A 12,089-nucleotide genomic window follows, 5' to 3' on the forward strand; every position below is an offset into this window, starting at 1 on the left:
GAAAGTAAAGAACGATTTGGTTGAAGTTTTGCTAAAAATCGACAAATACATTGTAGTATCCGGTGTGGGTGTTCATTTTATTTACAAACCTGGGATGGATTGTTTCTCAAACACAGTTTCTTTCTCACTTGTGTTGACCGGTGCCCCAGTGTGACCCCATTACGTAATCACCCGACCAACCAAGTCTATAGTGCTAACGATATGACATTTTTTAAAGCAATTAAGACGGGCGAACGGGCGAATCTGGTAAATCGTTATTCGAGTAGAACCCATCTGGGGCCACTAGGGTGGCAATTACGCTACTCGCACATCTGTTTGCGATTTTATACGTTCCTCTCAACTGCCCATCCTCCCCCTCGCCTACGTCAAACGGGTCATTGCAAGTCCCAATAATAGTTTCCATGTATTACTAAGCGATAGTACTTTAACCCTTGCTCTGACAGCGATTTTAATGCAATCATTCCGCTTCGACACCCACGGCGTTAAGGGGCTAGCCAATGTCGGATGCAAAGAGTTCATTAGCGACTGTTTGTCAGATTGGTAAGAAAAGACGATTGGTTGCGAGTTTAAAAGCGAGTTATTTATTTACCACCGGAACAGCGATTCCACGGGGGGGATGAATTTCATCGATTCGTGCTGGGAATGAGAAGACTGGAAACCCAACCATTCCATATGCTCGTTCATCTACTACTTAACATAAATTCCCTTTTATGGAGTATGGGAAGTAACTTACCGACACTGTACCAGCACCCAGTTTATCACACGTACGACTTTGGCTATCAGACTATTGTTGATATACAGTGGATTGCAATTTACCTGGTTTACCATACCTGACCGTGTCCCTAGCCATACCTGTATGCGTGCCTCCGGCAGCTGGATCCGCTCGGACAGCCGTTCGCGGGCAAACACGTCCGGGTAGTGGGTGCGCTCGAATTCTGCTTGAGTTGGAAGAGATTGGAACAAAACGACACAAAACGAGACATCAAGCGTCAAAGAACGATTGTAGTGTGCGGTGGTAGCTGAGAAACGCTAGTTACCTCGTTCTAAATTTTCGATCTGCTCGTTCGTGAACGATGTTCGATTTCGTTGCAGTTTTCGCTTCAGCTTCAGGCGAAGCTCGGAGTCCTCGTCGTCTTCGGACGAGTATTTATCACTCATCTCTTCCAGGCAACAGTTGGCTGAGGTAAAGTGGTGATTAAAAGAAGAAGGTTGTTGACAATGGAAAAACCAACTAAGATACAATCGGAAACTAGTTTCGTTTGCATTTTCGACAAATGTTATATAATTCAACGTTTTGGAAACTAGTTTCTACCGCAAAACAATGTAAACATTGTTTAAGTTGATCGAAAAGATCAAGTGGACAAACGGTTCTTAATAACAAACGTTACTTTACTCTGGAAAACAAAGTCTTCCAACAGACGAAAGGAACGAAAACTGAACGCACCTGGCTTGGAAGGCTGCTCGGCGGATGATTTAAGCGACAGATGGGGAATCGGGTGCGAGGAGAAGTTGAACTGACCGCTACCAATGTTCTGGCACCAGGTCCAGTGGCCGCTGGTGTTGTTGAATAGTTTGATTTTCTCGTACACCGTCTCATTGCTCTGCGACGACGTTTCCTTGTTCGATGCTAGATTTCGCAAGACACGATTGATGGATGACACCTGCAAAAGGTTTGGGTGTGAAAAGTAAGAAGGGCAGGTGAACCAGTGGTGGTGCTTACGCTCGGTATGTTGTCGTTGTTGCAGGTGCCCTCCGAAAGCAGACGGTCGCGTATCTCCCAAGCGAAAATGCTCGGACATTCAGCCTTATACTCCGCGATCTTCGACACTACGGCCGCCGTCGCCACGCGGGGCTTGCTGCCGCCGATGGCTCGCGGTTTGATCGAGCCCGTCTCGTAGTACCGGCCGAGTATTTTGCTAACGCACCCATTGGAGACCTGCAGGATGCGGGAAATATCACAGGGGCGCGCGCCCGAGTGCGCCAGCTCGACGATCTTCTGCCGGGTGGAGTCGGGCAGCGGCCGCCCGTTCACGTACACGCCACCGAGCTGGTTGATGCCACTATGACCCGACGAGTTGCAGCCGAAAATCGAGTTCACACTCTGTATATTGCTCTGGATTTGCATCGTTGCGCAGAGAACGCTGTAATTCGGGCAAGCAAGCAGAACACGGCGATTAGCAAAGCGAACCCCACAAACACACTCGTTTTTTCGATACGTTTCGGCTTAAAATTCCGCTCGGAAAATCAAGCCCGCCCAGTGGAAAATAATTTAACCGTAATTTACCTGCTGATCCGAAGCTAGATGTCTGTGCAATGCCTACTTTTAGGCGTTTGTGAAATGAGCAGACACCAAGGGGAGACGTTTCACGATGCTGCACTATGCGCATGCCCTGCCAAAGGTGCACGGTTGCTTGTGGGCAGCTACAATGGACGTGCATACGTTTTATAGTGCTTGTACCGGGTTGATTTTACATAACCAGCCGCTGGCGATACCGAGCAAACCAGCCAGCTTGAATTCAAAGCTGCTTTCCACTGGAATAAATTACCGAACTACCAATCGACCCCGAAGCGCAACGAATTTTCCAGTTTTCCATTTTTACCATAGGAAAATTTTCCCTGGGGGAAAACGGTGCAGATATGTTATACGACACCTGCATACAGGTGAACTGAAGTTTCAAATTCAAATGAACCGCTTTTTTACGGTTCGTTCAACGTGCAGATAAAAAGGACATGATTTTTTCGTGAACATTAATTGATTTTTTCCTAACCATGTACGCCCTCGTAATATAAATTTTTCGTCCATGAGAACGTTCGCAACAGTCGGTCGGTGATTACCGGGAAGACCATCGATGGAGCAGAAACCGGTTTATAGACAGTAACCCTTGAAGGCCCACATATTCCATCAAAGTTGGATGTCAAACAGGCAGAAAAACTTGTTTATTTATTCATAAATTCCTCTGTCTTTTATAGGTGTTAGCAGTTACAAAGACAATTAAGATCATTTTCTGAAATCTTGTACTCAAAACTCGTTTTTTCCATGCAAGCCTAACATTGTGGTTTCGTGGTGAAGCATATAAAAAAACCGTCCCTCAGCTAGTACATCCCAAGGAGAACCCTGCTGCACTTGCCTACCAAAGGTATCCATGCCTACCGAAAAGAACCTTGCCGAGTGTATTTTTGGTAGGCATGGACACCTCATAACCTACCAATAATTTGTTTTGGGAGGCACCGCAGTGGAAAGAGGTACTGGCTGTCAAACCTTTGTTTGTTTACTGTTTACTGTTTACTGTGCAAGTCTGGCCAACTAGCAAGCATTCGACCGTGTACCAGCGTATTCGTTGTTTAATTATTTGTTTGAGTTTTGTTAAAGCCGTTATTGTGTGTGAAATGGACCGTCTTGCAAGAATGAAACGCAGTGGCACGTTTTACCGGCAATTAAATAGTATTCGTAGAGTATGGAAAGTAGAGTCCACTAATGAAGGTGGGTTAGTTGTGAATTTGTAAACAATACCATTATTTTGCCAAACTACAACGTGAATTACCTTCCTTGAAACAGATTTGATCAGCCAGCCATCGGAAAATGTTCCAGATGGATCTGCAATTACCTGCTCGCCAAGTCCGGACTTCGCGGCGATCATCGGTTGTTACCGGTTGTAACATAGTATCGGTGGCCAGGGTTCGATAGCAGCGCTTGGATTGACCGACTCGGGGTGGTTAACCGGGGCCGTGTTAACTCGCATCAGACAGTAAGTACGTGTGTAAGAACCCACAGCAGAGAGTTCTTACTGATGATGATTTGTCCGTGCTTTTCACACATTTCAGGGTCTCGACAAGGAGGAAGAAGCGGCTTGAAATAATCATCAATGCGTTCTACGTGTTTTCACTGGCCATGACGGAGTGGTGCTGCACATCGTACATCGAAGGAGCCTGCTACGATCCGTGGTCGCTGTTTGCCAGCACGAACCAGAGGAGGCGTCGGACGATATCTGAACATTTCCCCTGATTGCCTACCGAACCGGACGATATATATAGTATTATATATAATATTATAGATGTATCAAAATAATAAAACAATCAAAAATATTTTACTGTATGAAAATAATTATTATGGGAAAGAAAAGATATCCTGAACCCAGCTCATATAATCTACTACGAATGGGTATACGTTTTTTACGCGTATAGCCAGAAATAGGTGTTATAAACACGTTGCACAGTCACGTTGTCAAAACAGTTCTCTTTTGCGGTGTCCCGCAAGTATCAAGAGAATTGTTTTACCCTTCTTTTCAGAAGTGTTTTACATCCAAAATTGCATAGGAAATCTGCTGCAAAAGAAGGTGTAAAACACTTCTGAAAAGAAGAGCGATCAGGTCTCAAGAGAATTCTTTTACATCAAAATGACGCCAAAATTTCTCGTTGGGATGTCATTTTAACGTTATTCATGCATTATATTATATTGTCTATGCATGTCTTACTAGAGTTGAGCTGTTCAGATTAAAATCCATGAGTTTTAATTGATCTTCGCTTCTTTGATCTTCATTTTGAGATTCATGGATCTTTGAATGAATGAAGAAAACCCCAAAGATTCATACAGGAAAAAAATCAATGCCCAAGCGACACAAATTATATGAGAAGACCCTCGTTTTTTTTTGGAGTATTGCGTAGAGTTCTATCTTAACTTAGGGTGGTTTAGCACGACGTTCTAATGGGACTTTTTTGCCATTAGCGGATATCGCTCTATTCCAGGTGTGTGGAGTTACTGTTGTTTTTTTTTCTCTGCTCGAGCTTGAGGTTTGGGCCTCTTTATCGCGGAGCAGGTGACACCTGGTCGCGAGCTTGGCTTTTTTTTTGCTCGATCTACTTACACTCACCGAAACATCATTCAAGATTAATTAAAAATCATGAATATTAAAAGATAATAAAAATAATAATATAAAAGGTTCAGGAAAGTTTTGAGATTCGAATCCTATAGGATTCAGAACGAATCTTTTTTGAAAGATTCATATTCTACTCTATCTCTAATGTCTGCGAATGTTCTTCGTGGCATACGTTGTCCGAATTTATCGATTTTCGGACGGTGAAATTTCGGAATCGAAAAGACTGCTAGAGATCCGAATTTTGTACCAAAAAGCTACGAATGGGTTAACATTTTAATTTAATGTTTTCCTCCATAAGGACACGATATCGCTTGTTGGGACGTGGATGAGAGTGTCTGTGACTTTTTGATGGACGTTCGCGAATAGTGGCGGATGCGAAGCTTCAAAATGGTATATCAACATAAGCATTACACCAACATAATAAAAGTTGCGGTGGTTGGAAATACTCGTCTGAGCTCTCAAGGGTTACCACGGCATCAGGCGAGTAGCGGTGAACGCGACAAACCGGTCGCACTCGCGTGAAGCATTCAACCTGCCGCGCGTAAACCCCGCGGATGCTGCGAAGATCATGCGTACATCCTGCAAGACCGCGAGCGTTGTGTGCACGCGTGCGCTCTCGTGTTGGTACACGCAGGAGCCCGCCCGGTGCGCCTGTGTGCGTTGGACGCGCGCGCCCCGAGATAGAGGAAAGAAAAAAAAGGTTACATCTCGCTCCGTGTAACCGTGTGCTGTACAGTCACCTAGAAAAACACGCCGCACACACGCAGCAGCGGACAGTCGCAGCTCGCCCGAACAGTAGAAAGAGGGTGCACGTTTACGGTGCCGTGCACGAATCTCGCTGCAAGAAGAAGTGCGTTGTTTCTGTGAAAAGCCTCTGCTCTGGTGGTAGCAAATTGTGTTTCCGTTTTTTCCGACCACCTTTACTCGCCCTCCGATCGAGGGAAATCGTGACGACGCGCCAAACGGAGCTACGTTTTGCTCGAATCATCAAACCCCGACCAATGATCGCTGCTGTCGAATCAGGTCTCTAGAAACAGGTGCCCCCTTCTTTTCTTTGCAGTGTGACTAGTGTGTTAAGCGCTCTGAAGAAGAAAAAAGTGATGCTATAAAATGGTTTCCGTTCCGTAACTTCCCTGCCTGGTGCTACCGATTTCGGCTCGTGGTAGTTTTCGGGAAATACTAGCGTTTTTTTCTGTTTTTTTGGTTTTTGTTCAAACACCAGGAAGAACCGGAATCGGGATCGGGACGCGGTTGGAAAGCTCCGGGACGGGGGAAAGAAAAAGCTACATCAAATACCAATGGCGCGGCCATCGTATCGATTGCACTTTTTTCTCCTGCCCCGCCCCGCCCCGTCACTCCAACCCGTGCCCGTGTTGCTTCCCCAGCTCTTATTTTGTTCAACACAAAGTGGTGTGCGGTGACGAAAGATTGTGATGCTGCAGTGTGTGCGATGCTGTAAAGTAAGTGCGATGGGTTGCGCGGGTGGGCGGGCTGGTGGGTGGGTGGTTCTGGTACTGCCTAGAATGGGTGGGTGGGTTGGTTGGGCGGGCGGTATGGGTGGTGCGCTCTTGAAGATGTAAATTGGAATATAAAGTTGAGTCACTCAACGCTGAAACATAAAACCAAAAACCTGTAGTTTTGAATTGAAAACTCGGCAAGTGGTACGATCAAACTCTCGATTGCGATTTTGCTACATATTTTCCTCCGGCCTAGTGTTAAGACGAAAACAAACGCACATATTTAATCCAGCATCCGAAACCGCATAAATGTTTACACTTGTTATAATTAATCATTGCTCTTCCATACCAAACGCATTTCCACCCCGCATTTATCCTGTGGCTAGTTCGCCAGATGCCGTGTTATTAACCCTGTACGCGATGAACAAAAGCGGCATTGTTCGACGTACGATTTTCCCTCATTTCCCCCCTTTGCGGCTGAAACTATGTTCGTTCTTTGTCCCCGTATAACATGTCTGTTTACCCGCCATTGCAATTTATTTTATGTTCGTATTCTCCATCCCTCTCGGTCCCTGTTGCCTTTTTTTTTCTCCCCTCCGCAATAATAAAGATATTCCCTCGCATACGTATTATTTATTTCTTAACCGCTCCACTGTTTCGCTTGGAAAAAAATGGAATAAACAAATGGTTTCCTATTTTATTCTTTTTCGAATTTGTAATTCTTTACGAAACACTACAAATACAGAGGGTAGCCATATTTTTCCTTCAATTGGCTACTTATTCCATATTTTTCATGTCGCTTACAGTGTCTGCCATTGCGCATATTATAAATTGATTAACCAAATTCGTAAATAACGGTGAAATTACATATTAAGAAGACATATTGGAAAATATTGGAAAATTTCGGTGTTTCGTGTTCAGAAGATTAAATAAGTTAGTGAGCGGAGTCCGGTTGGCTTAACATAATGCCAGCCGAACATTTTTTTAAGTTTATTTTGCGCCAGAACGCGTTGCGTAGCGCGTGCTCGATCCGGAAAACCCGCATGGATTAGGCGTAAAAACGGATAAAGGATTTACCAAGTGGAACGGAGTGTTGCTAAAAATGCGTCTGCTTTGTCTCTGAAAGCAAAACCCTGTATAAACCGTTTTAGAGGATGATGTTTAACAGGTAAAAACAGCAAAAATCCAAGAGAACGAAGAAAAAAGAAAAAAGATTCAAAAGCGTTTGTAAAATGTGTGTAAACGTTCCTGAAAGAAAGCATTTAAAAGAAGAAAATGGAGCCGACGATTCCTCGATGACACCGATGTGATACTATTGAAACTCTCGACGGTTTTAAACTACTTTCTGTCTACATTGATGAATGAAACTGACAAATCATTACCTTACAGTTGGTTGGAAAATCTTTTGAAAACCAAAAAAGTAAACAAGCACACACATTCTCGCACACATACACACACATATACACACGCATACACACACAGACAGCTTCCCAATGTCGTCGAAGCGCAAGTCACCCCCGAACAAGCTGTCGAACGCGGTGACGATCGAGAAGAACAACTTCAAGAAGATTTCGCTGAAGAATGAGGAGTTCATCAAGGCGTCGCCGGTGAAGGAGCTGAACTGTGCGTTCGACACCAACTTCATCGCGATGCAGAAGATGAGTGCCGATCCGAAGTTTCTCAAGCACACCGACCTGATCAGCAGCCGGCACGACGAGCACCTGATGCCGCTGGAGCACGACTTCCACTACAACCTGCCGTTTCTGAACGTCGCCAGCTACATCCTGAAGGGGTCCGATCCGGGGCTGGGGCGTGCGCAGGATAACTTTCAGCTGACGATGAACCTGGACAACCTGAACATCTCGAACAACAGCCAGCAGGAGCAGGCCGCACCGACGTCACCGACCGCCATCCCGGGGCCGAAGATAGCGCCAGGGGCTGGGGGCGCGCCGCGCAAGATCAACAACATGATCCTGAACCATCTGAAGACGATCGTGGATAACTTCGACAGCCTGAACAACAACATCAACGGTCAGTATGGAATGGATCACCTCGCATCACCTCATATCCGACTTAGCGAACGAATTCTTTTTCTGAACTGCTCCAATTTCTCCAGATAAGAACAGCTACGGCAGCGGTGGTCCTCCAAACAACAATAACAACAACAATAACAACAACAACAATAACAACACCAACACCAACAACAACAACAACTGCCAGCCAGAAGATACGCACCCACCGTCGTCGCCCGAGGTGCCAACGATTGCGGCTGCGGGGTCGACGCACCACCAGCTGAACAACCAGTATGTGGAGAAGAACAACCTGGAGTCATTCCGGTCGCGGCTGGACGAGCGCATCACCAACCTGCAGCTCAGCATGAGCGAGATCTACCTGATGCGGTTGAACCTGAGCCTGCTGGACTTCCCCAACGAGATACCGAACACGCTGCTCAACAACCATGCCCAGCACAGCCACACCGTGGACGACAACACGCCCAACATGAACTGCAGCTCCTCGCAGAACAACATCAAGCTTATCAAAAGGTATACCGACGCAAGGAGGGGGCTCTGCTTTCGGGTGGTGGCACTCCACCTCACTCTTCGCCTCCAGGTTCAGAATCTCACTCACACCCCGCGGGCTACTGCATCTGAAATCGTTCCTTTCTCTTTACATCACACCCCGGCACCCGATAACCCAAATCCAACCTCAAACACCGCTCAAACAGAAGCTTCAAGGAGTCGCTGTACGAGAAGGAGAAGAACATCAACCGACTGATCATGTATTTCACGATATGGCGCGAAATGCTGCTGAAGGCGGAATTTGTAAGCATACCACCGCGATGTGTCCGCGCAGCGTGACTAATCCCCGGCGAACTCCGGATCCGTGTGCCAGTTCCGAAAATGAACTAACAAAACCACATCACAGCTGGGTGCTACTCGGGAGCTGGGACTCACACGCGTCGACCTCGTCGACATAACCCGATGTCGGTGTTGGCCTCCCAATGTCTCTAGCTTTCCTCTCGCCACCTGCTGCTCTATGACGATTGCGTGCGAAAAGTCTATAAAATCCGGCGTTGCGAAAGTGGCTTAGAATGGGCTAACCTACGGCTTTTTCGGTAACAACTACATCTGGTAACCTCTGTTAGACGCTGGTGCGCTGGTGCTATGTAGGGGCTGCTTCGGAAAGCTCTTGCTGACCATACCTTTATTGCCTCTCATTAACTCTGTTTATAAACAAAGATACATCGATATATTTATCTTGAACCTCTCATGTAACACATTGTGAAGCAGATATTTTCATCTAACCATTTTCAAACTATTGTTCGGTACAGGTGCGTTGTAAACTCCGCTTATCAACACTCTCCGGTTGCTTTGCTACTAGGTCCGTGCAAATGGTCTCTGCTTTAGTACGGGTTTTCGCTCTGCATTATTTACTTGTTTCCTTTTGTTCTGCCTTTCGTTCGTTTTAATAATACATCCATCTTCACCATCTGTATTTACATGTTTTTTTTTATAAGTGTGTGTATGTGTGTCTCTGAGTGTGTGTGTCTATGTATGTGGCACATGTCTGACGTTCGTATTTTCTGCAGGGCGAGAGTCGGAAGTACAAACTGAACAATAATTCCAAAAGTAACCTCGACCAGCCGCCATCTTGCCTGCAGGGCGGGAGCGCGGCGACGGCCGTCAGCGGCGGTAGCGAGGGAAGCCGCGGGCCTGCCGGAGGCGGGGGTGGAAGTAGTAGCAGCAGCAGCGCCATGTCCCCACCGGCACCGATCGGCCTGTCCTCCTCCTGCTCCTCGTCGACGGTGACGGCGGCTGCGCCCTCCGCGACGGTCCAGATGTGCAGTTCGCCCGGCTTGGGTGGGGCGGCGCCCGGTACCATCGCCTCCACCTCCGCCACCGCCACCAGCGTCGGCTCGTCCACCCAGTCGCCCACCGGGGCCACCATCATCGACTGTGATATTGCCGGCGGGGGACCGGACGGTGCGGGGCAGGCGGTGGTGGGCAACGCCGGCGAACCGGACAACTGCATCCGCCGGTACCAGAACGTCTTTCAGTCGATAGCCAGCAAAATGTCGGACGGGCACGGGGGGCTGGTGGGGCACGCGGGGATTGCCGCGCAGCTCGCGTCCGCCTTCCCCGCCACCGCCGTCCCCGGCAGCAGTAGCGGCCCGCGCCGGAACTCGCGCAAGCGCACGCAGCAGCAGCTGATGGCGCCCGACGCGACCGATCCGGAGCTGGCGCCGATGCTGATGGCGAAACAACCGATGCTCGCCCCGCCACTGAACTGCGGCGGTTCGGGCGGCGGCAGCTCGCTCACGCTGTACGAAGAGTATGAGCAGGCGAAGCAGGAGCAGGAAAACCAAAGATACCACGCGAAGGAGCCGGACGTACCGATCAACCTGAGCAAGCGGAAACCGTCGCGCGACAGCCCGTCGCTGTTGCCGCCGCTCGAGCTCCCCAATGGAACGAAGCTGGGCGGCGGAGGTGGTGGTGGTGGCGGTGGAGGCGTTGGGTCGTTCGGGCCCGGCGGGCTGTTCGGTGCGTGCGAAGCGGACGACATCAGCCACAGGCTGGAGCTGATGGGCGCGGGAGGGGTTGCGCTGCTGGATAAGGACTGCTCCGACAAGTACTTCCTGCACAAATCGAAGCGCGACCGGTTGGAGCTCGACCCGAATCACCTCTTCGACTATGGCGCACAGGACCCCGGGATGGGGGCGAAGCATCCGAAGCTCAGCATCTACCATCAGTCGCCCAGCCCGCACCATAGCAGTCCGGACGACAAGCAGGGCTTGCTGGGAGACGCATCCAGCTATTCGATACCGCCGGAGTTCTTCCTCAAGACCGGTGCTGGTGGTGGTGGTGGTGGTGGTGGTGGCGGCGGTGGCAGTGGTGGAGGCTCTGGTGGAGGTACCCCGGTCCTATCGCCTTTCAATAGCACCTCCATGCTGGACAACATGAACCGGCACCTCATTCAGCGCCAGCAGTCGCTCGCGGTTGGTGGTGGTGGCGGCAGCGGTGGTGGTGGCGGAGGCGGCGGCAGTGGGAGCAGCAAGAAGGACAAGGGCATGGGGTCGCTGGGAGCGCTCGAGCTCGGGGCGGACATTGGCAGCAGTCGCAGCCGGTCGTCGAGTACCGAGAAGAACCACATCAAGCGACCGATGAACGCGTTCATGGTGTGGGCGAAGGACGAGCGGCGCAAGATCCTGAAGGCCTGCCCGGACATGCACAATTCCAACATCTCGAAGATACTGGGCGCCCGCTGGAAGGCGATGACCAACCTCGAGAAGCAGCCGTACTACGAGGAGCAGGCGAAGCTCTCCAAGCAGCACATGGAGAAGCACCCGGACTACCGGTATCGGCCGCGCCCGAAGCGCACCTGCATCATCGACGGCAAGAAGATGCGCATCTCGGAGTACAAGTGCTTGATGAAGAACCGCCGGCAGGAGATCCGGCAGTTCTGGACGCGCGACTACGACAGCGGCACCGACCAGAAGTGTTCGCTCAAGGACGGCGCGAAGGTGATCAAGAACGAGGCCATGTGAAACCGAACCTTCGCCGGCCCGGCACATCATCAGCAATAGCGCACTTAGAGCGCACCGTGCCGACTGCTGGTCGCTTCCTGCAAGCGTTTTTCTCACCTGCTTTCCCAGACGAACCTGCTCATAATCGTGTAACGTGTATTCCGACGTGTAGATGTTAAATGCTTCCATGGTTCATCAGTTGAATGTAGAAATAAAGCAAAATTATACATGCAT

At 49.0% G+C, this 12,089-nt stretch overlaps 2 protein-coding genes across 3 annotated transcripts; one reads left to right on the forward strand and one right to left on the reverse strand.

Moving 5' to 3' along the window:
• Window positions 1–585: 585 nt before the first annotated feature.
• LOC131268680 (paired box protein Pax-6) lies at window positions 586–2,355 on the reverse strand. Of its 2 annotated transcripts, none has more exons than XM_058270932.1 (5): window positions 2,285–2,355; window positions 1,721–2,141; window positions 1,445–1,661; window positions 1,038–1,178; window positions 586–935 (listed from the first exon to the last, which is right to left on the reverse strand). In XM_058270932.1, exons 2-5 carry the CDS (start codon window positions 2,123–2,125, stop codon window positions 730–732), a joined length of 969 nt encoding a protein of 322 aa, XP_058126915.1. In that variant the 5' UTR covers window positions 2,126–2,141; window positions 2,285–2,355; the 3' UTR covers window positions 586–729. The 2 variants fall into 2 exon arrangements, with proteins under 2 accessions (XP_058126915.1, XP_058126914.1); XM_058270931.1 differs by having other exon boundaries at window positions 586–938.
• Window positions 2,356–7,166: 4,811 nt separating this feature from the next.
• On the forward strand, window positions 7,167–12,058 carry LOC131268916 (uncharacterized). The gene is made up of 4 exons (XM_058271214.1): window positions 7,167–8,362; window positions 8,448–8,874; window positions 9,057–9,153; window positions 9,921–12,058. The coding sequence occupies exons 1-4, from the start codon at window positions 7,825–7,827 to the stop codon at window positions 11,874–11,876; spliced, it is 3,018 nt and encodes a 1,005-aa protein (XP_058127197.1). The 5' UTR covers window positions 7,167–7,824; the 3' UTR covers window positions 11,877–12,058.
• Window positions 12,059–12,089: the final 31 nt, after the last annotated feature.

The sequence above is a fragment of the Anopheles coustani genome, chromosome X (assembly GCF_943734705.1).
Source record: "Anopheles coustani chromosome X, idAnoCousDA_361_x.2, whole genome shotgun sequence".
NCBI lineage: Eukaryota > Metazoa > Arthropoda > Insecta > Diptera > Culicidae > Anopheles > Anopheles coustani.